Genomic DNA, 26,370 nt, shown 5'->3' with positions numbered 1-26,370 from the left:
TTCACAGTTCAGGACTCCCACTTTTAATTCGTAGCGCTACCCTTCGGCCTTGCCACCACACCAAGGGTCTTCACCAAAGTCATGGCGGCCGCCATGAGTGTCCTTCACGCCAGGGGAGTAGTCGTTCTCCCTTACTTGGACGACCTCCTCATCAAGGCCCCCTCCTTCCACGACTGCTCAACCAGCGTACAGATCACTGTGGACACCCTATCCCGCTTAGGGTGGCTAGTGAATCTGGACAAATCATCCCCGGTCCCATCACGATCCATCACCTTCCTGGGCATGTCCCTGGACACCCGTCGGGGCTTGATCCTTCTCCCTCAGGACAAGGCGATCGCTCTTCAACGAGCGGTACGCTGCCTTCTACGTCCTCCGTCTCGCTCCATTCGATTCAGCATGATGGTGCTCGGCAGGATGGTGGCGGCTATGGAAGCAGTACCCTTTGCTCAACTGCACCTCTGCCCACTGCAGCTAGCCCTTCTAGCGGCCTGGGAAAAGAGCCCCTTCTCCCTGGACAGACATCTTCACCTGACGCCTTCAGTCACTAACGCACTACGCTGGTTGGTTCGGTCCTCATCCCTATCGAAGGGGAGATCTTTTCTCCCAGTGAACTGGCTGGTCCTGACCACAGACGCCAGCCTCCTAGGCTGGGGAGCAGTGTACCGGCACCACACTGCTTGGACGCCCCAGGAGTCTTCCCTACCCATAAACATCCTGGAAATCTGCGCGATCTTCCTCGCGCTCAGGGCGTTCTGCCCTCTGTTAGCGGGTTATCAGATTCGAGTCCAATCGGACAATGCGACAGCTGTAGCCTACATCAATCGGCAGGGGGACACAGGCTGCCTTGCTGCAGATCTCGAGGCCCACAGGATCCTCAGCTGGGCCGAATCGACAGGGTCAGTGATATCAGCGGTACACATACCGGGAGTAGAGAACTGGGCAGCAGACTTCTAAGTCGCCAAGGCTTGGCTGCCGGAGAGTGGTCTCTCCACCCAGAAGTGTTCCTACACATCTGCACTCGCTGGGGTACACCAGACGTGTATCTAATGGCCTCAAGGTTAAACGCAAAGGTACCCGCGTTCATAGCCAGGTCACGCGATCCGCAGTCGATCGGCGTGGATGCTCTAGTCTGCTCCTGGCACCACTTCCGCCTGCCTTACATATTTCCACCTCTACCTCTGCTGCCGCGGGTAATCAGGAAAATCAAGGCAGAGGGAGTCCCGGTGATACTGATAGCACCGGACTGGCCCTGGCACGCCTCGTACACCGAATTGGTACAAATGCACGTAGACGTACCGTGGCGCCTTCCAGACATCCCAGACTTGCTGACCCAAGGGCCCATTTCCCATCAGAACTCCAGAGCCCTGAAGCTGACGGCATGGCCATGGAGACCTGGGTATTAACAAGAGCAGGATTCTCCCCCCGCAGTTATCTCCACCATGATCAGCACCCGAAAACCTGCTTCATCCCGCATTTACCACCGTACGTGGAAAATCTTCCTTTCATGGTGCAGGGAAACTAACGTCCAGCCTCTGCCTCTGGCCATCCCCAGAATTCTCGATTTTCTGTAGGTCGGCTCTCAGTTCCCTTTAAAGGGCAGGTCTCAGCGCTTTCAATCTTCTACCAATGCCGCCTGGCTCAAAAACCGCAGGTCAAGACCTTCCTCCAGGGCGTTTCCCATCTAGTTCCCCCGTACAAACGGCCGCTGAACCCATGGGACCCCAATCTCGTTCTGGACGGTCTCCAGAGGTCCCCCTTTGAACCTCTCAGGGAATCCTTCCTTGCTTTTCTGTCCTGGAAGGTAACGTTCCTGGTGGCAATTACGTCCATCAGATGGGTTTCGGAGCTAGCAGCACTCTCTTCCAGCGAGTTTTTTTCTGATTTTTCACCAGGATAAGGTGGTTTTGCGCCCCCTTCCGGATTTTCTTCCAAAGGTTCCTACCCCGTTTCATTTGAACGAGGACATTGTTCTGCCTTCCTTTTGTCCGCACCCAGTTCATAGGGTGGAAAGGTCTCTGCATTCGTTAGACCTCGTCAGAGCTCTCAGATATTACATATCCAGGACAGCCCCCTTTAGGAAAACTGACTCTTTGTTCGTCATTCCTTAGGGGCCTAAGAAGGGACAGGCAGCTTCAAAGGCGACTCTGGCTCGCTGGATTCGCTCTGCGATCCAGGAAGTCTACCGCTTGCAACTCAAGCCCATTCCTAGTGGGCTGCGGGCTCATTCCACGCGAGCAGTTGGCGCTTTGTGGGCCATTCGGCATCAGGCTTCAGTGGAACAGGTGTGTAAGGCTGCGACCTGGTCTAGCCTACATACGTTTTCAAAGCATTACAGAGTCCATACCCAGGTTTTCAGCTGAGGCGAATCTGGGTAGGACAATTCTGCAAACGGCAGTAGAGCACCTCTCTCAGTAGGTGCTCCAGGCTGTCTGGGACTGGTTCCTAGTCCTTGGGTTGCAGTGTCTTGTTTTTCTTTTTCCCACCCATGGACTGCTTTAGGACGTCCCATGGTCCTGTGTCCCCCAATGAGGCGTCAGAAAAAAATGGATTTTCATGTACTCACCGTAAAATCGTTTTCTCTTAGCCATCATTGGGGGACACAGCACCCACCCTGTTGCCCTATTGGGCCTTGGTTCTCTCCGTACCTTATTTGGTTATGACTCTCTTTTTCTCATGTTCCTCTGTTGAGATGAGTTTTTACTGGCTTTTTCTCCTACTGCTTGTATACTAAAACTGAGGTTGCCTGGCCTGGCCAGGGGGTGTATACTGAAGAGGAGGAGCTATGCTTTTGCATCTACTTGGTGTCCTCCTATGGATAGGCAGCATAACACCCATGGTCCTGTGTCCCCCAATGATGGCTAAGAGAAAACTATTTTAAGGTGAGTACACAAAAATCCGTTTTTCTCAGTAACTGAAGAACGGACTCTCCATGTAAAGTTATTTGCTGGACTTGTATTTGAAAGACATGCAAATAATAATAGTTTGGGAGTGAAACCCTGCTAACAGATTCCTTTTAAGAAAGAGCATGCCTGGGAATGTTCAATTGTATATAATCATGCAGTGTAGACAGGCTAGCAATCACCTGGACAGGTGAGCACAGTGATTATTATCGGGTGATATCATGGTTATCTGCAGCACATCATCCTTTATAAACAGGACCTGCGCTGCCAAGAACAATGATGGTTAATGCTCCAAGAACGATCTTACCGATTTGCACTACCCATGCACATGGAACAATTGGCCCGTCTAAACTGGCTATTAAAGGGAACCTGTCATGTGCAATTTGCACCCAGAGCCACTAGCAGTTCTAGGTGCATATTGCTAATCCCTGCCTAACCGTCTCTGTATACACTAGCATAGATAAAGAGATCTTTACAAAAAGTATTTCTAAAGATCATATATTATATGCTAATGAGGCCGGGGACTAGTCGCAAGGGCCTTACTTCCTTTGGCTAGTTGGCCCACATAGCATGGTAGCACTCTCCCCTGTGGGCATATTAACATGCTAATGAATTCGCAGATACACTGCGTATGCCTCACTCCTGAAGGTGGATGAATGCGCACTGGGCATAATCAAGAGTCCCCAGCACTTCCGGTCATGCGCACTATACTTCACTGAAGCCGGGAATCAGAAACAATGTTTAGAAATACTTTTTCTAAAGATCTCTTTATCTATGCTAGTGTATACAGGGACTGTTAGGCAGGGATTAGCAATATGCACCCAGAACTGCTTGTGGTTCTGGGTGCATATGTGCCGCCCCTGCAGCGGATCGAACCACTCTGATCCATGTGATGACTTGTGACTCAAGGGTCTCCGGACCACTTCTAAATACAAAAGGGGGAAAGTTATTTAAAGGGGAGGTATAGTTCGTGATGCCACCCGTGGTGTACAGTAATGAAGGGATACGGCTGCTGCCGATGGAAGTACCTGGGGTGATGGGGTGGGGCAGCAAGGTGTTGTGGCTTTCCACGGGTAGGTGAAGGCCCCGGAACTCTGTGGAATGCCGTAGGGTGCAGGGATCACTCAGGTACTCACTCAGTCAATAAGCAGACGCTGACAACAAGGTAAACCAAATCTCGGGGTATTGCTGCCGCTTGAGGGGAGCTCGTCCGGGTCCCGTCCCCTATAGTGTTGCCTGTTGATCTGTGACCTGCCTCCTGGCAAGAAGTTTAACTTCAACGTAGTGGCCCAGTAGTCTGTAACTTGCCGGGCCCCATTCCCCACTGTGGCTAAGTGTGGGAGCTTGCTCTCAGGACTCACGCTTGGGATTTTCTTGGACCGTTTGTTTGGAAGGCCTTATGCCCCTCGTTGCGCTAGTGGCCCGATTCTGGAGCGGGTGGGAACAGATCAAAAAGACTCCGTTCTCATCAGGTTAATTGCCGGTTTGCCTGAGGCTTCTCCCTAACCTAGGGTCCGTGTTCCCTGCCGTGCCTTCGGTCCCGGACCGGTGACAGTACCAGGCTGCTGACCGTCCTCCTTGACAGATCCAGGCATCTAGCCGCAATCCCCTGCGACCAGGGGTCCAACTCCTCTAGGTCCAGACCACCGTCTGCAACCTAGACAGCTTCTATCACTCACTCCTCTCTTACTTCACAGACTACACTACTCACCTCCCCTCCCTGACCACCCCCAAGTGGGCAACTCTATTCCACTCAAGCCATCCACTGGTGTGTCAGGTAGGTGTGGTGCAGGGTCTATCTAGGATTTGATTTGCTGTTGGAGGCAACACCGTAAGTAAGGACCCAGAACCATGAGGACTTGGAATACTGCACGGAAGGGCAGTTTGTGCAGTACCCTGTGACGAAGTGATAGTCCAGGGGCGTCACACATATTGCACATGACAGGTTCCCTTTAAATGACCACTGATTTGGCTTCTATTTAGTGTTCCTTTAATGTATGTATTAGATTCTTAATTGGCAAGCTATTTATATACAACAGTTCAACACTCACTAGGAAAAAAAGGACAGATTTGTCTTAAGAGGATTTGTTATTGCTCTTGAGTATGACAAAAACACCTTTTATGCACTTTGTGGCTCTGAAACGTATCCTAAAAATAGTGACTGATGCTGCATAATATCCCTGTTGTACTAACCAGCAACTACTAATGCATCCACTTATGTTATAGCCTTGGCTGAGTAAATAAGTCATTGTATCTGTCACCTTTTCTCATTTTCCATTATTCCATAATCAAACTTTGTGAATATTATTTTTTTTTCTAGGGACAAACTGTAAACTACTTTATTCCACCTCCACCTAAAGAAAAGACAAAGAAATGCAGGGCAGTGAACAGGCAGACCTATCCTAGTGAGTGCTTTAATAAATACTGCTTTAAAGGGAAATATTATTGGAACCAAGGCCATGATACACTATGCCCTAGTGTGGAGCTTCCCGCCTCTTCACCGCATGTGTCTATGTTGGATTCTTTTAGTTGTATTACAAGCCTTCAATACAGCTGCTGTGTAGATACAGGGAGGGTTATGTGTCCATAGTGCCAGTCACACTGTTAAGTCACCTATAGGCGTACGTACGATATTACGTAGCAGATGACAGCGATGGGATTGGAGATGATCCCTATTGAAATACACATGCAAACTCTGCTAATCCAACATGCATGATCACGAGGGAGTCAAGCAAGGTTGCTATTGCCTAAGCTGCCATTGTGTTCTACCAGAACTGCACCTAGAAAATGAAGCATGCATGGTAACTTATCTATATAATCTAGAGATAGAAGGTATGTTTCAAGAAATCAGAAAGTAATCATAGGCATTGCGTTTTCCAGAAATGGGCAAATACTGTTCCTTCTGTTCTACCATTTCATATTAAAAACGAAGTGCTTGTGGTTTTATAAAAACATGAGTTAATGAGTCCTTGCGGCTTGGATAAGGAAACTTTTTAGGGCAGGAAATAAGCATCAGGGCACACTTAAATTTTCAATTGGGTATTAAAAGGAATAGGTCATGTAAAAAAGCTATTCACCTGCAGATATGGAGTTAATCTGCAGATTAATAGCATTCCGAAGCTGCCCAGAACCCACACTGAGAGCCCTGCTGCCAGGAGGAAATTAATTTTATGCCTCCCAGTAGCCTTGGGCTTTCAGTCATAGGGGCACGGCTACAGTCACTGTTTTGAACATAGTGAGAGGCAGCTGTAACTACGCCCTTAACACTGCCTGACAGCCGAATCAGCATTCGATTTGGTTGTCAGTGCTGCCGGGGGCATATTTACAGACGTTTCTCACTATGCTCAAAACTGTGACTGAAAGCCCAAGGAAGCCGGGAGGAATAAAGTTAATTTCCTCCTGGCAGCAGAACACTGAATGCGGCTAGCCGGGCAGCTTCAGAATGCTATCTGCAGGTTAATATTGTTTTTTACATGACAGTTTCTCTTTAGGGGAACTTTCAGAGCCATTTGGAAATACAGATAAGCATCATATAAGTGACTTGCACATGTATCTTTTATATTTTTGTATTTAGTTGTTGTTTCACTATTAAAGTATTTATTAAAAAGGAACTAATATTTATTGAAGATGATGTTGAGGACCTCTATTGATGGCCTATCCTGAAGTTAGGACACTCATGTTAGATTTTTTTTGGTGTCTGACACTGGCACCCCAATGATCTGCGGCTACTGGCTCTTACTGTGGGTGTATGAAAACAGTGTACAAATATGGAACAGAAAGTCTGTATCCATTAGGTAGTGACTATACTCGGGTACTGCAGCTCAAATCCTATTCACTTCATTAAAAACTGTAACACATTAATCTGTGGGTAAGTGGTGCTTAAATCATGTATAACTGGCTTACAGGGGCATGTGGTACGGCAGCGCGTTTTTGCGCTGTGTGTGTGTGTGTGTGTGTGTGTGTGTGTGTGTGTGTGTGTGTGTGTGTGCATGCGCACATGTAGTGTGTGTGCGTGCAGTGGAATGTCAATCATCATGCAGGTCAGTGATTATAACCACTGCTCTCTGTACCTCCCTGATGACTGGAAGCAAGCACCTGAAGGGAAAATAAAACATTTTCTCCCTGTAGCTGTTGTTTTAGTAAGCCAGGCTAACCAGGATTTAAGCATGATTTACCTGCAGATTACTACTATACGCCGGGTAACAGCATTTCTTTTTCGCTCCTAATTGGGAGACCCAGACAATTGGGTGTATAGCTACTGCCTCCGGAGGTCGCACAAAGTACTACACTTAAAAGTGTAAGGCCCCTCCCCTTCTGGCTATACACCCCCCCGTGGGAGCACGGGTCCCTCAGTTTTTTGCTTTGTGCGAAGGAGGTCAGACACGCACGCATAGCTCCACTATTTAGTCAGCAGCAGCTGCTGACTATGTCGGATGGAAGAAAAGAGGGCCCATACAGGGCCCCCAGCATGCTCCCTTCTCACCCCACTTTCTGTCGGTGGTGCTTGTTAAGGTTGAGGTACCCATTGCGGGTACGGAGGCTGGAGCCCACATGCTGATCCCTTCCCCATCCCCATTAGGGCTCTGGGCGAAGTGGGATTTTACCGGTCTCCAGGCACTGAGACCGTGCTCCATCCACAGCCCCTGGAGAAGCCGCTGGATATGGAGCTGAGTATCGTCAGGGACATGGCCCTGCTCCGTCAAGGTACTCTGTGTCCCCGTGCATACGCGCGCACACCGCAGCATTGCTGGGTGTGTTAGTGCGCCGGGGACAACAGCGCTGCTGCGCTTGTGCCATTTCCTCACTTCAGCTTAGCTGAGTGGGTAGACTCAGGGAGAACGGTCGCGCCGGCCGCTGGGACTGCGACGCGGCTGGGACTTGTGGTGCGCCGGGGACTTCCGCGCTGACCGTGCATATATCACGGCCGCGCTTATTACTACAGTCCCCGGCTTTTGCGGCCTAGTTCGTTCGTTCGTTCCCGCCTCCGCACCTGCCAGTCAGGAGGAGGGCGGGACGCTGTACAGAGCATCAGCACTGAGGGCTGGAGTCTTTTTTACATACTCCAGCCCTCACACCAGGCACAGTAGGACGCAGTTTCCCGCACTTTGTTTGTGGCACGCCCACGGTCCACCCCTCTTCACAGAACGCCGGCAGCCATTCCTGCCTGCACGCTGAGCTGCAGAGGGGAGACGGGGAGACCCAGACACGGGATTCTACGGCCTCATACCCGCTGTTCAGCGGGCGGTAAGCAGCCCTCAAGGGCTCACCCCCACTTGTGCCGTTTGTATACTGAGTATTTTGTGTTTGCAAATACTTTGTACTGTACGGTCGCTGGTGATTCTCGGCTATATACCCTCCTAGATTACAAGGAGGCAACAGCATGTCGTCCCCAAAACGCAAGGGTGCCAAGGCACAGACATTATATGCTGCCTGTACCGCATGTGGGGCTGCTCTACCGGCAGGTTCCACTGACCCCCATTGTGTGCAGTGCTCGGCCCCTGTGCAACTTGCACAGCCGGGGCCTCTGCTGGACGTGACCCAGAGTGTACCACCTGTGAATGCTGTCCAGGTGACAGGAACGGAGTTTGCAGCTTTTGCTGACAGATTGTCTATGACCATGTCAAAGATTCTTGAAACATTGCAGTCTAGACCAGTAACTCAGACCATGGACACTGTGGCATCATTGCTCCCTGGTCCCCCTCAGCTGGAACACTTCCAAGCTCCGGGGGTGTCACATGCACCCCAGGGTGACGATTCTGACTCAGACAACAGTCCCAGACAACCTAAGCGGGCTCGTTATGAGGGGCCCTCAACTTCGTCTCACTGGTCAGGATCCCAGCGGGACGAATCTATGGGTGATGAGGCGGATGTAACTGATCAAGATTCTGATCCTGGGACCGCTCTCAATCTGGATACACCGGATGGTGACGCCATAGTGAATGATCTTATAGCGTCCATCAATAGGATGTTAGATATTTCCCCGCCAGCTCTTCCTGCGGAGGAGGCAGCTTCACAGCAGGAGAAATTCCATTTCAGATATCCCAAGCGTAAATTAAGCACTTTTCTGGACCACTCTGACTTTAGAGATGCAATCCAGAAACACCACGCTTATCCTGAGAAGCGGTTTTCTAAACGGCTTAAAGATGCACGCTATCCTTTTCCCCCTGACGTGGTCAAGGGTTGGACCCAGTGTCCCAAGGTGGACCCTCCAATCTCCAGGCTTGCAGCTAGATCTTTAGTTGCAGTAGAAGATGGAGCGGCACTTAAAGATGCCACTGACAGGCAGATGGAGCTCTGGCTGAAATCCATCTATGAAGCTATTGGAGCGTCGTTGGCGCCAGCTTTTGCAGCCGTATGGGCACTCCAAGCCATTTCAGCTGGGCTTATACAAGTCGACTCGGTCACACGTACATCTGCCCCGCAGGTGGCACCATTGACCTCTCAAATGTCTGCATTCGCGTCTTACGCGATTAATGCTGTCCTGGACTCTACGAGCCGTACGGCGGTGGCGTCAGCCAACTCCGTGGTTTTGCGCAGAGCCCTGTGGTTGAGAGAATGGAAGGCAGATTCTGCTTCCAAGAAGTGCTTAACCAGTTTGCCTTTTTCTCGCGACCGTTTGTTTGGGGAGCGTTTGGATGAAATCATTAAACACTCCAAGGGTAAGGACTCATCCTTACCTCAACACAGACAAAACAAGCCCCAACAAAGGAGGGGTCAGTCTGGTTTTCGGTCCTTTCGAGGCTCAGGCAGGTCCCAATTCTCCTCGTCCAAAAGGACTCAAAAGGATCAGAGAGGCTCAGATTCTTGGCGGACTCAGTCACGCCCAAAAAAGACAGCAGGAAGAACCGTTACCAAGACGGCTTCCTCACGACTTTCAGCCTCCTCTCTCCGCATCCTCGGTCGGTGGCAGGCTCTCCCGCTTTGGCGACATTTGGCTGTCACAGGTCAAAGACCGTTGGGTGAAGGACATTCTGTCTCACGGGTACAGGATAGAGTTCAGCTCTCGTCCTCCAACTCGTTTCTTCAGAACTTCCCCACCGCCCGACCGAGCCGATGCTCTGCTGCAGGCGGTGGCCGCTCTAAAGGCGGAAGGAGTGGTGACTTCCGTTCCTCTTCAGGAACAAGGTCACGGTTTTTACTCCAATCTGTTTGTGGTGCCAAAGAAGGACGGGTCCTTTCGGCCCGTCCTGGATCTAAAGTTGCTCAACAAACACGTAAAAACCAGGAGGTTCCGGATGGAATCTCTACGCTCCGTCATAGCCTCAATGTCTCAAGGAGATTTCTTAGCATCAATAGACATCAAAGATGCTTATCTTCACGTGCCGATTGCGCCAGAGCATCAGCGTTTTCTACGCTTCGTTATAGAAAGCGAACACCTGCAGTTCGTAGCGTTACCTTTCGGGCTGGCAACAGCCCCTCGGGTCTTCACCAAGGTCATGGCAGCAGTAGTAGCTGTCCTGCACTCGCAGGGTCACTCCGTGATCCCGTATTTGGACGATCTACTTATAAAGGCACCCTCTCAAGAGGCATGCCAACACAGTCTGGACGTGGCACTGAAGACTCTCCAGAGTTTCGGGTGGATTATCAACTTTTCAAAGTCAAATCTAACCCCGACCCAATCACTAACATATCTTGGCATGGAGTTTCATACTCTCTCAGCGATAGTGAAGCTTCCACTGGACAAGCAGTGCTCTCTGCAGACAGGGGTGCAATCTCTCCTGCAGAACCAGTCCCACTCCTTGAGGCGCCTCATGCATTTCCTAGGGAAGATGGTGGCAGCAATGGAAGCAGTCCCTTTCGCGCAGTTTCATCTGCGCCCTCTACAATGGGACATTCTCCGCCAATGGGACGGGAAGTCGACGTCCCTCGACAGGGATGTCTCCCTCTCTCAGGCAGCCAAGGACTCTCTCCGATGGTGGCTTCTTCCCACCTCATTGTCAAAAGGAAAGTCGTTCCTACCCCCATCCTGGGCGGTGGTCACGACAGATGCGAGCCTATCAGGGTGGGGAGCAGTGTTTCTTCACCACAGGGCTCAGGGTACGTGGACTCAGAGAGAGTCCACCCTTCAGATCAATGTTCTGGAAATCAGAGCAGTCTATCTTGCTCTGCGAGCCTTCCAACAGTGGCTGGAGGGCAAGCAGATCCGGATTCAGTCGGACAATTCCACAGCGGTGGCGTACATCAACCACCAAGGGGGAACACGCAGTCGGCAAGCCTTTCAAGAAGTCCGGCGGATTCTGACGTGGGTGGAAAACACAGCATCCACCATATCCGCAGTTCACATCCCAGGCGTGGAAAACTGGGAAGCAGACTTTCTCAGTCGCCAGGGCATGGACGCAGGGGAATGGTCCCTTCACCTGGACGTGTTTCAGGAGATCTGTCGCCGCTGGGGGATGCCGGACGTCGACCTGATGGCGTCACGGCACAACAACAAGGTCCCGGTTTTCATGGCACGGTCTCACGATCACCGAGCTCTGGCGGCAGACGCCTTAGTTCAGGATTGGTCGCAGTTCCGACTACCTTATGTGTTTCCACCTCTGGCATTGTTGCCCAGAGTGCTCCGCAAAATCAGGTCCGACTGCCGTTGCGCCATTCTCGTCGCTCCAGACTGGCCAAGGAGGTCGTGGTACCCGGATCTGTGGCATCTTACGGTAGGACAACCGTGGGCGCTACCAGGCCGTCCAGACTTGCTGTCTCAAGGGCCGTTTTTCCATCTGAATTCTGCGGCCCTGAACCTGACTGTGTGGCCATTGAGTCCTGGATCCTAGGGACCTCAGGTTTATCTCATGATGTTGTTGCCACCATGAGACAGGCTAGGAAACCATCCTCCGCCAAGATCTACCACAGAACGTGGAAGATATTCTTATCTTGGTGCTCCGCTCAGGGAGTTTCTCCCTGGCCATTTGCATTGCCTATTTTTCTTTCCTTCCTGCAGTCTGGGTTGGAAAAAGGTTTGTCGCTTAGCTCCCTTAAAGGACAAGTCTCTGCGCTATCCGTATTCTTTCAGAAGCGCCTGGCGCGACTTCCTAAGGTACGCACGTTCCTGCAAGGGGTTTGTCATATCGTTCCCCCTTACAAGCGGCCATTGGAACCCTGGGATCTGAACAAGGTTCTAATTGCTCTCCAGAAGCCACCTTTCGAGCCTATGAAGGAGATTTCCTTTTCTCGGCTTTCACAGAAAGTGGCTTTTCTGGTGGCGGTCACGTCTCTTCGGAGAGTGTCAGAGCTGGCGGCGTTATCTTGCAAATCTCCCTTCCTGGTGTTTCACCAAGACAAGGTAGTACTGCGTCCAATTCCAGAGTTTCTTCCCAAGGTGGTATCTTCCTTTCATCTCAATCAGGATATCACTTTACCATCTTTGTGTCCGCATCCAGTTCACCAATTTGAAAAGGGTTTGCATCTGTTGGACCTGGTGAGAGCACTCAGGATCTACATTTCCCGCACGGCGCCTCTGCGCCGTTCGGATGCACTCTTTATCCTGGTCGCTGGTCAGCATAAAGGGTCGCAAGCTTCCAAATCCACCCTTGCGCGGTGGATCAAGGAACCAATTCTTCACGCCTACCGTTCTGCTGGGCTTCCGACTCCTTCTGGACTGAAGGCCCATTCTACCAGAGCCGTGGGTGCGTCCTGGGCATTACGGCATCAGGCTACGGCTCAGCAGGTGTGCCAGGCGGCTACCTGGTCGAGTCTGCACACTTTTACCAAGCATTATCAGGTGCATACCTACGCTTCGGCGGATGCCAGCCTAGGTAGACAAGTCCTGCAGGCGGCGGTGGCCCACCTGTAAGAAAGGGCTGCCTGACAGCCCGATCACGAGGTATTCTTTTACCCACCCAGGGACTGCTTTTGGACGTCCCAATTGTCTGGGTCTCCCAATTAGGAGCGAAAAAGAAGAAGGGAATTTTGTTTACTTACCGTAAATTCCTTTTCTTCTAGCTCCAATTGGGAGACCCAGCACCCGCCCTGTTTTTTCTTAGGGTATTTGTTTTTCGGGTGCACATGTTGTTCATGTTGATAAGTTACGTTCTCCGATATTGTTTATCGGATTGAATTTGTTTTTGAAACAGTTATTGGCTTTCCTCCTTCTTGCTTTTGCACTAAAACTGAGGGACCCGTGCTCCCACGGGGGGGTGTATAGCCAGAAGGGGAGGGGCCTTACACTTTTAAGTGTAGTACTTTGTGCGGCCTCCGGAGGCAGTAGCTATACACCCAATTGTCTGGGTCTCCCAATTGGAGCTAGAAGAAAAGGAATTTACGGTAAGTAAACAAAATTCCCTTCTTCTGGATGTGACGGTCCTTTTAGGATTTGGCATTTTAAGTCCTTTTTCTCTTTTGCCAGGTGTACGGGTCATGGTTTTAGCAGCAATTAAAGAAATGAACACAAGCAAAGGTGTGTCCACAGTTGGCATCCTTAAATATATAAGCTCCATGTACAGTTATGACATGCAGAGGAATCATCGGCAGCTCAAAAAAACCTTGGATAAGCTGCTTTCCAAAAAGATAGTGGAGCAAGTTAAAGGTCGTGGACTTCTAGGATCCTTTAAATTGGGGGTGAACTTTAAAGAGCAGATGACTCGAGATAAACATTCAGTCCAAAAAATGGTGAGCTGGATTTCTGTATATACAGCGACTCTTCTTTTAAAGGTAATAAGTAATTTTCTTGAATGGAACATGTGAGACCGATTTCACAACCTGCTGGTGGGAATAGGCCAGGACATCCCCACTTTATTAATGCTTCCACTGTCACCAATCCAGGTGATACAATAGGATAAAGAGTTGCACACAAGTCACAATGTATATGGGAATGATGAGTAGCAAAATTGCTATGGGAATACTAGACTGAAAATACAATGGACTATCTGAAAACGTGAAAAATGAAATATGCATAACTGCTATGAATAATAGGAATATAAGAGATGTTTAGTTTTTTAACTGCAGGTGAGGTTACATATAGGCTAGGGACCCCAAAAATAAAGATTACCTTGGCATTGGTTTGGGGCTCTTTTGCATTGATCAATAGAATGGCTAAACATCTCTTATATTCCTCTTATTCATAGCAGTTATGCATATTCCATTTTCATGTTTTTCACTTTTTCAGATAGTTCAATGTATTTTTCAGTCTAGTATTCCCATAGCAGTTATGCTTTTCATTATTCCCCTATACATTGTTACTTGTGTGCAACTCTTTATCCTATTGTATAGTTATGTTTTTCAGTTTTGCACCTTGTTCACACCATTGGTGTTCCAGACATGCATTCTTTAGTTACCAATCCAGGTGATGCCACACAGTAAAATTACATTAGTCGATGTTTCTAGTACAAATGTTGTTCATGTAAACAAATAAAAGTATTATCACCTAACACAGTAAGTCAGTAAGGCCGTAACAATTGGTATTCATCAATAAATTAGGAACTTTTTACCTTTTTCTTTTTGTAGAACACAAGAGCTTCCAATAGGCTGCAAAGCGTTAGGACTCAACTCAGGGAAAACAATGAAGACCCTTCTGAGACTGTTCCTGATTTAAATGTCTTGTCCAAGGATCATGACTACTGTGCACTTAGCAAAACCAGTACACCAGAGAAAGCGCTTCAGGGGTGTACTATAAATCCTGGCATTCCCGAGCCGCTGGATACCTCGCAAGCTTCTCCTGTGATGGATGAGAAATCTACCACTGACATAGAGTTCATATCTCAGGAAATGGACTGCCACCAAGGTCCGGTCTTCCCAGTTAATACCTCTGATTACCGTTTTGAATGTATATGTGGTAGTCTTAGGCATCCTGACCTCAAGGACCGGGTACAGTGCTTGCAGTGCCATCTATGGCAACACGCAGAGTGTGTAAACTATAAGCGGGAAAGTGTCCACACTGTACCTTTCTATTGCCCGCATTGCCTGGTAGCAATGAACCCTGTTCCAACAGGAGCAACTTTGATCATTTCACCTAGTTCCATCTGTCACCAATGGGTTGATGAAATTAATCGTCATGTTCGCTCTTCCTCTCTCCATGTGATGGTAAGAATGTTATGTATTTGCTTGTAATTTAGTGTCATTTTGGTTAAAAAAAAAAATAAAATTAAAAAAAAAAAGTTTTCACGACGCAATAGATTTTTCAGGAAATAGACTTTATAGTCTAAATTCACTCAGGGCCTAGCAATACAAGTATTCAGACCCACTTAAATTTTTCACTCTTTCATTGCAGCCATTTGGTAAAATCAAAAAAAGTTCATTTTTTTTTCTCATTAATGTACACTCTGCTCCCCATGTTGACAGAAAAAAAACTGAAATGTAGAAATGTTTGCAAATTTGTTAAACAAGAAAAACTAAAATATCACATGATCATAAGTATTCAGACCCTTTGCTCAGTATTCAGTAGAAGCACCCTTTTGAGCTTGTACAGCCATGAGTCGTCTTGGGAATGATGCAACAAGTTTTTCACACTTGGATTTGGGGATCCTCTGCCTTTTTTTCCTTGCAGATCATGTCCAGTTTCATCAGGTTGGATGGTGAATGTTGGTAGACAGCCATTTTCAGGTCTCTCCAGAGATGCTCAAGTGGGTTTAGGTCAGAACTCTGGCTGGGCTAGTCAAGAATGGTCACAGAGTGGTTCTGAAGCCACTCCTTTGTTATTTTAGCTGTGTGCTTAGTCATTGTCTTGTTGGAAGGTGAACCTTCAGCCAAGTCTGAGGTCCAGAGCACTCTGGAAGACGTTTTCTTCCAGGATATCTCTGTACTTGGCCGCATTCATCTCTCCCTCAGTTGCAACCGGTCGCCTTGTCCCTGCAGCTGAAAAACACGCCCATAGCTTGATGCTGCCACCACCATGTATCACTGTTGGAATTGTAGTGGGCAGGTGATGAGCAGTGCTTGGTTTTCTCCACTTATACTGCTTACAATTATCAAAAATTTCTGTGTCTCATCAGACCAGAGAATCTTGTTTCTCATAGTATGGGAGTCCTTCATCTGTTTTTTTTTTTTTTTTTTTTTTTGCAAACTCTATGTGGGCTTACATATGTCTTGCACTGAGGAGAGCCTCACGTTGGCCATTCTGCCATAAAGGCCTGACTGGTGGAGGGCTGCAGTGATAGTTGACTTTGTGGAACTTTCTCCTATCTCCATACTGCATCTCTGGAGCTCGGCCACAGTGATCTTGGGGTTGTTCTTTACTTCGCTCACTAAGGCTTTTCTCCCACGATTGCTCAGTTTGGCTGGACGGCCAGGTCTAGGAAGAGTTCTGGAGGTCCTAAACTTCTTCCATTTAAGGATTATGGAGGCCACTGTGCTCTTACGAACCTTGAGTACTGCAGAAATTCTTCTGTAACCTTTGCCAGATCTGTGCCTTGCCACAATTCTGTCTCTGAGCTCCTTGGGCAGTTCCTTTCACCTCATGATTCTCATTTGGTCTGAAATGCACTGTGAGGTGTTATATAGACAGGTGTGTGCCTTTCCAAATCAAGTCCTATCAGTTTAATTATACACAGCTGGACTCCAATGAAGGAGTAGAACCATCACAAGAAGGATCACAAGGAAATGGACAGCATGTGATTTAAATATGAGTGTCTGTGCAAATGGTCTGAATACTTATGACCATGTGATATTTCAGGTTTTCTTGCTTAATACGTTTGCAAAAATTTCTACATTTCTGTTTATTTTCTGTCAAGATTGGGTGCAGAGTGTACATTGAGAAAAAAAATGAACTTTTTTGAATTTACCAAATGGCTGCCATGAAACAGAGTGAAAAATTTAAAGGGGTCTGAATACTTTCCGTACCCACTGTATATTGGACACTATTATGGCATATTTGCAATTTTTTTTCAATAAAACATACTGGGTGCTTCTTTCTGGAAATTATCGATGGAGTGAAAACCGTCACTTATACCAAAGAAGAAATCTCAGAGGGGTGTTATTTCCAAAGTGGGGTAACTGCGGTGGGAGAGGTTCTGCTGTTCTTGCAATTAGCAACCCCAAAATATTCTAGGAAAATGTGTGCTTCGATAGTCAAATAGTGCTCTTTCCCTCCCGAGCCCTGTTGTGCAGCCAAACAACGTATAAACTGAAAAATAAGGAGCGCTGATAGTGTAATACCAACAGATCAGTGAGGTAGATCAGGAAAAATACACTCACCTGAAAAGGTTGTGAGATAGTCACAACCACTGATAGAGCATAGGATGAAGGCGTTTGCTGCAGCCCCACAAGGATGTGCATACAAATCAGAGTGAAGAGGGGGTTAATGCCGCGCATCAGCCAAAATGAAGATGTAGCACGTTGATGTTATAAACGTATTCTTTTATTCCATTGGTCTACGCGTTTCGAGGATACACCTCTTCTTCAGGACCAGTGCATCAACATAGTATCTATGTTGATGCACTGGTCCTGAAGAAGAGGTGTATCCTCAAAACGCGTAGACCGATGGAATAAAAGAATACGTTTATAACATCAACGTGCTACATCTTCATTTTGGCTGATGCGCGGCATTAACCCCCTCTTCACTCTGATTTGTGTGCAGCCAAACAATCATTTTACACCACATGTGAGGTATCCGCGTACTCCGGAGACATTGCACAACAAACTATATGGTCCGTTTTCTCTTGTTACCCTTGTAAAAATTTAAAATTTGTGTCAAAAGCAACATTTTTGTTGGAAAATTAGATATTTTCATTTTCACAGTTCAACGTTATAAAATTCTGTGAAGCACCTGTAGATTCAAGCTCATCACTCCTAAATAAATTCCTTGAGGGGTGCAGTTTTCAAGATGGAGTCACATTTTTAGTTTTTACATACTGTTTAGGCACATCAGGGGCTCTGCAAACACATGCCATGTGCATCTGCTATCTATAACCGATAATTTGCACTCCAAAACTCAAATTGCTCACGTCCCCTAGATTAATTCCTCGAGTAGTTTACAGAATGGGTTCACTTGTGGGGGTTTCTGTTCTTTTGATATTTTAGGGGATCTTCTAATGGGACATGGCGTCTGCAATCTGTTCCAGCCAAAATACCGCTCATTCCCTTCCGAGCCCTGCAGTGCATCCAAAAGAGTGGTTTTCCCTCACATATGGGGTATCTATGTACTCAGGAGAAATTGCACAACAAATTCTATGGCACATTTTCTCCTGTTACCCCTGTCAAAATGCTAAATTTGGGGCTAAAGTATCATTTTTGTTGGAAAAAAAATAGCACATTTTTATTTTTCTCTTCCACATTTCCTGAATTCCTGTGAAGCACCTTGAAGGGTTAATAAATTTCTTGGATGTGGTTTTGAGCAGTGTGAGGTGTGCTTTTCTTTAAAAATGATGTAACTTTTGGGTATTTTCTGTCACCTAGGCCCCTGAAAGTCACTTCAAATGGGATGCGGTCCCTAAAAAATGTTTGTTTTTGCTTTTTTTAAATTTTGTTGGAAAAATGAGAAATTGCAGATAAACTTTGAACCCTTCTAGCTTCCTATTTTTTTTTGTCTCAAAAATGTTGCTGATGTAAAGTAGACATGTGGGAAATGTAATTTATTAACTATTTTGTGTGACATAACTGGTTTAAAAAATTGAAAGTTAGAAAATTGCGACATTTTCAACAGTTTCGCCAAATTTCTGGTTTTTTTTCACAAATAAACACAAAAAATATCGTCCTAAATTTACCACTAATATGTCACGAAAAAACATTCTCCGAATCACTGGGATCCATTGAATCGTCCAGAGTTATAGCCTCATAATGTGACACTGGTCAGAAGTGAAATAATTGGCCTTTTGAGGAATGTGAAAACAGGCTCTGGCGCAAAAGGGTTAAAGGGGTTTTATGGTTCAGAAAAACCCCGTCCTGCATCTACGGTGTTTGTTTTTTTTTTTTTTTATAAAAAACAAACAAAAAAAAACAAACCATGTGCTTTACTAACCCCACTGGGTCTAGCAAGCAGTCACCGCCGCTGCACCCATTGTCTGATTTTGTCTGCAGCGTTGATGGCATGTTGTCAGCACTGCAACCTTTTCCTAAGCCTAGTGGCTCATGCCGGACAGAATGCTCAGAGCTGCTGGGTTCACTGATTGGCTGCAGTGCTGTCACTGTGATGTCAGCGCTACGGACACCACGAGCAATGGTGGATACTTGGCACTGGCCCTGGGGACAGTGAGTAAAGCATAATTTATTTTTTTACCAACAGGCTTTTATCAAAACCGTTTAACAAATCGAATGTGCTCCTTACAGCATCTGCCTAGATTTTGAATACTGGATATGGATATTTTTAGACACTTGATTACTATGCTCAGTAATGTTTACTTCTTCCATTTAGGTGTATCAAGGTGTTAAGAAACATGGCTTCCTACAACCTCAGATGTTAGCAGAGCAAGATGTAGTCATAACCACTTATGATGTTCTGAGAACAGAGTTAAATTATGTGGACATTCCTCACAGCAATAGCAAAGATGGACGGCGGTTTCGCAACCAAAAACGCTACATGGCAATACCAAGCCCTCTGGTCGCTGTGGAGTGGTGGCGGATTTGTTTAGATGAAGCACAAATGGTGGAATGCACCACAGCCAAGGTCAGTGCGGCGGTAGTGGCAAGGTGATAGTGGCTAAAATGAATACTAGAAGTTAAGAAAAGATGAAAGGGGCTGTCCCAGGAAGGACATTTGGACATCATAAAACTTGGTATTCACTTTTTTGAGCCAGAATAGTCCTTTAGTGAACCCCTCCAATGTCTGGTAAGAGCCTCAGTGATGATACTTACAGTAATTAGCTGATCTACTAGAAATCCACTGCACATTATCCTGCCTTTCATTCAAGAAAAAAATGTATGGGTTTGAGACAATTGAATAAATAGGAAACCTTTAGAAGGGCTACCCCTGCTTGGACAGCTCCTTTCTCATTCCACATGTTTTCCTTTGTTAAAATAGGTAATTGTATGCTGAAAATAGTGTTGGCTGTATTACTTTGTTAATGGATCTTCCAGGCTATGGGGCGTATGCTGCCCGGAAGATAGCCCTGCCTATGCACTTCATTAGCATGATTTTTGGCACCTATTATCGGCACAGTCTGCCTGTGATGTGTAGTTCCTGCTCTAAAATCCCAGTCCTGCTCAGTAAATGTCTCGACCTTAGCCTGTATTGTTCCATCTTCCAAAGGTAGTAAGGAGAGCACGTTTCCACAGGGCACCTTAAGATCACTCTAATTGACACAGCAGTGATGAACAGTTAATTAAGCTAATGCCCTTCAGAGTGCAAAACAATACAGGCTTATTTTGGGACATTTACTGCGTGGGATTTAAGAGCAGGAACTACATGTTACAGGCATACTGTGATGCTATATGGCGGCGAAAACTGTGCTAATAAAGCAATAAGGCAGGGCTATATATCCTGGCAGCATACGCCCCATAGCCTGGAGGAACTCCTTAACCTAAAGCTTTAAAAGATGATTTCTCTACAAGAAGGTATCTGCTATGAGACAGAGGCATGACTGTTACCTGTATGCCCATATTAATAGGTTAGAAAGGGCAAAGTGGTGACAGATTCCCTTTACCACAATCATTCTGTGCGGATAGAACATCAGGACGACGTGCTACCAAGAACAATGATTCCTAAGTTTGCTAAAACTCCTCCCGCCCAACAAGCAAACATTTTATTGGTTTGTCTGGTTATTGCTGGCCTGTTTAGATAATCGGGAAATGAGTGTCCCTAAGAATACTCGTTCACGATTATTGTCCTGTATAAATTGACCCTTTAAATTGATCATCAGATCAATCGGGATACAACATCCAGCTCCTCCCCAACTGTTATTGGCTCCGCTGCTGGCAGGTTTATGAAGTGATCAAAGTTCAATGGCACCGCTCCGTGCATCGCGTGGAAACTTCTGCCAATCGCTGCAGATCAGCTGCTTTTCTCTTGAATAGAATTAAAGGGAATGTGTCCCATGGCTTTTGCCACCTAATCCAAGAGCAATGTGTTCCAGAGATGTCACTTACTGGGCTGCTTGATGTAGTTGTTATAAACTGGTTTTAGTGCAGCAGATCATCACTAAATAACTAGTAATTGCTTTACCACTGATGTAATTTTTATGGCTTGAAAAAGCCCTTTGTCAGCCGAAACGTTGTTTTTTTTTTGTACTTTTTCCACCTGTATAATGGAACAAATAAAGATTTATAAACGGAGAGGAGCTTCTCGTTGCCACGAGTGGTGCATGGGATACTGTTGATTCAAGTATGCCTTACCACTGATTTTCAGCTTTCTGCCTATGCACAGTGTACATAGAATGCTGCCAATCAGTGTTGTGAGCGGGGTTATTCAAAGCTCTGTATTCAGAGAACAGGTACCGTAGATCTGCAGCAGTTAAAAATGTTTTAATCAAAACTGCAGCAAGCAGCCTATATCATTCCATACTGCTCTCAAATCGGTTAGCAAAAATCTGCTGACAGGTTCCCTTTATTTAAATTCAGGGGTTTTTTTTGTATTCCTTAAATTTTATTTTTTATTTTTTTTTTACGGCTGTAACCATCACTTTGTAATTATCAAATTGTTTTCAATATTAAAGCAATTTTGTACAACACCTGAGAGAGATGAAGCACAGATAATGTCTGACTACATGCGTGGGTTTTTAATGCAAAACATAAAATTCACCAAGAGAGCAATCACTTTCCAAATGGATTAGTCGCATACTGTGATTAAACAGCAAAAGAGATTGCACTAATCCAAAAGGGTAATAGTGTTTTTTTAGGCAGGTATAAGGTATAAGGTGATGGGCAGCAAATTGTTAAATTAATGATCTGAGACCGAACTTTGTTTCTTTCTTTTTTCTTTTGCAGGCTGCTGAAATGGCATTACGATTAACAGGGGTGAATAGGTGGTGTGTGAGCGGAACGCCGGTGCAGAGGGGCTTAGAAGGTAACATTGCTGGTCTCAGTCTAAATACATCTGATCTTCAGGCCCCGGCACCGTGGGACTGGCAGGATTATTAAAGGAAGGGTGTTGCGTTTTTTTATTTTTGTCTTAATAATAGTGATTATGAAATCAAGTATTTTTAATACAAAATTAAAATCTGTGCTTATTTAGTTTTTATTTAATGCTAATTTTACTGAAGGCACTGGGGGCCATGCTGGATTTGCTGTGTGTGTAACGACAGTTACTCACTCCTTTATGGCAGCCCCAGGGCATAGAGAACAGTGGTCGCATTCCGACCCCATTTAGTAACATTATAGAAGGTGTCTGCTGGGAAATTCACGCGCCCCCTGGGCTGTCCAGATCACAGCAGAGGGAGGAGATGAGTGCCATCTTTGTGGAGCACACATAGTATGCTGTGTGCTCCACTTTACCCCTGTCAGCCGCCGGGATGGATGGAGTGAGTACCAATGCCGGGCATCAGTGATTGCACAGTTACTGATCCTGGCGTGCTGCTCCCTCACTCTGTCGTTCAGCCCCCCTCCTCCCCCGCCGCTTACACCACCGCCGCCGCTTACCTCGGGCCTCCGTTCGCTGCTCGTTCTATGATTGCTGACAGGACATCCTGCCGGGGTTGCAGGTATGAGGTATGAGGTGAGTGCATGTGGCTGGGTGATCTGCAGCCCGAGCGGCACTGCACTACTGATTCCCCCCCCCCCCTCCCTCCTCACAGCATGTCACCTCGGACCTCCGATCCGGCCGGCAGCACAGAATATAGGGGAGCGAGATACAGTAGGGCATGGGGAGACAGCCAGCGGCAGGGCATAGGGAGGGAGACAGCCAGCGGCGGGGCATAGGGAGGGAGACAGCCAGCGGCGGGGCATAGGGAGGGAGACAGCCAGCGGCGGGGCATAGGGAGGGAGACAGCCAGCGGCGGGGCATAGGGAGGGAGACAGCCAGCGGCGGGGCATAGGGAGGGAGACAGCCAGCGGCGGGGCATAGGGAGGGAGACAGCCAGCGGCGGGGCACAGGGAGGGAGACAGCCAACGGCGGGGCACAGGGAGGGAGACAGCCAGTGGCGGGGCACAGGGAGGGAGACAGCCAGCGGCGGGGCACAGGGAGGGAGACAGCCAGCGGCGGGGCATAGGGAGGGAGACAGCCAGCGGCGGGGCATAGGGAGGGAGACAGCCAGCGGCGGGGCATAGGGAGACAATGGAGCACTATGCAGCGGTCCTCGGTGACACTTTAGACATATAATCACTTTGTGGCCAACAACAAAATGGTTCTCTGATCCTAAACCTAATTCTCTCTTATCCTGTTGGAAACCCCCAGATTGGGAGGGGGAGGTGACATCACACACAGGAGAGCAGATTCTGAACACTTTTACTGCAGCTGTAATGTGAGCTAGTTCTACAGTAGGATTTCAGCAGCTGCTCCCCATAGTGTTTAAGAGTGGAAAATGACACTTTAACTTTTTTTTTTTTTTAATTTTTCTGAATTAAAAACAAATAATTTTATTTAAACATAACATTAAAATTTTGTTTTGACAATACCTTCTCTTTAAAGGAATTCAGTCACCAGGTTGCAACCCTATCTGAGAGCAGCATAACGTAGGGGCAGAGACCCTGATTCCAGTGATGTGTCCCTTACTCAGCTGTTTGCTGTCATTTTGATAAAATCCAATCTTTTCTCTGCTGCAGATCAAGCAGTTATACAGAGCTCATGAATATGCTGGACTATCTACAGCATGCCAAGTAGTTTTCTAATGATAATCTACTGCTGACTAAACATTGATTTTTATCAAACCTACACTAAGCAGCTTAGTAAGTGACACGTCGCTGGAATCAGGATCTCTGCCCCTACGTTGTGCTGCTTTCAGATTAAGTGGCAAAAACCTGGTGACAGATTCTGATTAAAGATTAAACTGAAAGTTATGTTTTCTTGTCTTCAAGCCCTCGCCGCAACGGGGCTTTACATAGTGGCAAAATAACCCACAGAACCCAGCCTGGGGGAAAAAAAAATCTTTGAACGGATATGTATTCTTTTCCATTGTGTTTTTTAGATTTATTTGGACTAGTGCTGTTTCTTGGAGTGGACCCTTACTGGGTAAAACATTGGTGGGACCAGCTACTCTATAGACCATACTGCAGGAGGAATCCTCTTCCATTATATCGTCTTATCGCCAAAGTTATGTGGAGGTCCGCCAAAAAAGACGTTATTGATCAGGTATATACATTGTTGTGAATACGCCTTATCTTCTGTACATGCTGCTTGTTACATGAAGGAAATAAGACACAAATTAAGAGTTTGCTGCAGTTCTGAGGTTTTCTCTGAAATGATTTTATTCTGCAGTAAGAAAGGGGGTTGTATATAGAGGACTATATACACTATATTCCACTACTAGGACAACCCCCTTCTCATTTCCCATGTTTTCCCCCATTAAAATAAAAAAAGGTTATACTCACCACCCATGCCGACACTCGCTCTCCCGGAGATCACATAAGATTGGGCACGGAGCTTGTGTAATGTAACAATCAGCACTGACTTCTCTCACCCCCTCTTCCAGACATATAGTTAATCAACAGGGAGTGAGAACCGCTGCTGCCACTCAGTTCCTGTTAATGTACCACCTTAGGGGTTTGTTTATTTTTACTGCACTGGAGTGGTGCTACTAGAAATATATACTCCCGTTCCGGCATCTTCACCTTTACCTACACCACTCCGATCCTGTTGCGCCAGGTTTTGACCGAAACTTCTGACTAGCTCAAAGTCTGAAGTTATGTCTTAAACTCTTAATGCAAGTCTATGAGGGCCAGAACGAGACCCACACGAGGCTCTCATGAACTTTCATTGAAGAATGACCTCCGGATCTGTCTAGGAAACACTAGAGCAGCCAGAAGGTCACAAACTGCTGGAGACCGACAGGAGTGTCTCCGATAACAGATGAAGACATCAGAGGGTACATATAAGAGTGGGGTCGGGGAACGTGGATTTAAAGCACCACTCTAGCGCTGAAATAAAAAAAACCCTGGAGTGGTGCTTTAATTACTTATACTGTACGTCCAAAGGCTGGGAGAGGGAAGCCGTCGGTAATTGGGCGCAGGGCTCATGTGGCGTAACAAACTCACGTGAGCCCCGGGAGAGTGAGTGTCAACACTGCTGGAATGGCACCGGCATGGGAGGTGAGCAAACATGAGAAATGAGAAGGGTTTGTCCTAGTAGTGGACAACCACTATAAGCCTAAAATGTATATAATGTGATTTGCTTTTTGCAGATTCAAATCCCGGAACAAACAGAAGATGTGCACTGGCTTCACTTTTCTCCAGTGGAGAGACATTTCTATCACAGGCAGCATGAAGTTTGTTGTCAGGATGCTCTAGCAAAGCTACGGAAGATCTCCGATTGGTCTCTCAAACTTAGTAGCTTAGATAGACGGACTGTATCCTCCATCCTATATCCTCTACTGAGGCTAAGACAGGCCTGTTGTCACCCACAGGCTGTGCGTGGGCAATTCTTACCATTGCAGAAGAGGTAAGTTGCATAGCCCTGCTCTTATCTATCATGAAATCGGTATATACCTTTTGGCTCGCTGATACTTGCTCTACTTTCCTGCTTTGTACTTATTTGTTGTCTAAGGAGCATGACCACAACAATGAAAATGTGCTCAAAGTAAAGGCATAGCTAGGTTTTCCTCAACCCGAGGTATAGATCAGTTTCTTTATCGTTCCTTTGGGAGACCCAGACCGTGGGTGTTTAGCTTCTGCCTCCGGAGGACACACAAAGTACTACACTTAAAAGTGTAGCTCCTCCCTCTGAGCTTATACACCCCCTATTGAGCCAGTCCCAGCCAGTTTATCACTTTGTGTTCAGGAGGCATACATCCACACATGGATTCTCATATGATTTTTTCCTTTTTGGAATGAGATTGAAGAAGTGCGGGTCCACGTCTGGACCCACGGCATGTCCCTTCTCACCCCACTGTGTCGGTGGTGTTGTAAGGTTGATTCCAAGGCTGAAGCCTTACATGCCGTGCTCCTTCACCATCCCTCCTGGGCTCTGGCTTGAAGTGGGAGCCAGCGCGGTCTCCATGCCTGGCAGGAGACCGGTCTCCATCCACAGCCCTTTAGGATCCTGCTGGACCGGAGCACTCATCCCCAGGGACCTGGCCCTGCGTCTCAGCATCTATGTACCTGAGACGTTTATATGTTGGGGGTCCCTGTGCTTTATTGTATGGGGAGAGTGTGCTTACTGTATTTATCTTGGCATTTCCGGCGGGTTCTCTAGCTGTCGCCCGAGAACTGCGCCGATGGTGCCTGCGCGTCGGCCTCGCCGCTCAAATTTAGGCCCCGGCTTTGCCGGAGGCCTAGTTTCTGTTCACTGCCCTCGCATGTCACTCATGCAGAGGGACAGGCTCGGCTCCTCCCGGCGGCCATCCTGCACAGGGGAGGGACACTCCCCACTGCTGTGCGTGTCTCCTCCCCGTAGGTCTCTCCAGATCCCGCTCTCCTACAGGAACGCCCCAAGTCCCGCCCCCTCTCTTCGCTCCGGCGGCCATTTTCTCAGACAGGGTTCACTCTGCACTGGCCTGCACTCTGCATCCCTGCTGAGGTGCTG

At 47.2% G+C, this 26,370-nt stretch overlaps 1 protein-coding gene across 2 annotated transcripts in view; it reads left to right on the top strand.

Moving 5' to 3' along the window:
• Nucleotides 1-26,370, top strand: part of SHPRH (SNF2 histone linker PHD RING helicase) — a 241,897-nt gene that overhangs the window by 43,919 nt on the left and 171,608 nt on the right. The window contains exons 7-13 of one of the 2 annotated variants that reach the window (XM_075339544.1): nt 5,221-5,305; nt 13,240-13,502; nt 14,337-14,912; nt 19,177-19,428; nt 21,684-21,762; nt 23,819-23,982; nt 25,031-25,287. In XM_075339544.1, coding sequence (XP_075195659.1) covers nt 5,221-5,305; nt 13,240-13,502; nt 14,337-14,912; nt 19,177-19,428; nt 21,684-21,762; nt 23,819-23,982; nt 25,031-25,287 — 1,676 coding nt within the window. The remainder of the gene's footprint in view (nt 1-5,220; nt 5,306-13,239; nt 13,503-14,336; nt 14,913-19,176; nt 19,429-21,683; nt 21,763-23,818; nt 23,983-25,030; nt 25,288-26,370) is intronic. The other variant, XM_075339545.1, reaches the window with a different exon arrangement.

The sequence above is a fragment of the Anomaloglossus baeobatrachus genome, chromosome 3, assembly GCF_048569485.1.
Source record: "Anomaloglossus baeobatrachus isolate aAnoBae1 chromosome 3, aAnoBae1.hap1, whole genome shotgun sequence".
NCBI classification, from domain to species: Eukaryota; Metazoa; Chordata; class Amphibia; order Anura; family Aromobatidae; genus Anomaloglossus; species Anomaloglossus baeobatrachus.
This window is presented reverse-complemented; position numbering and strand designations above follow the sequence as displayed.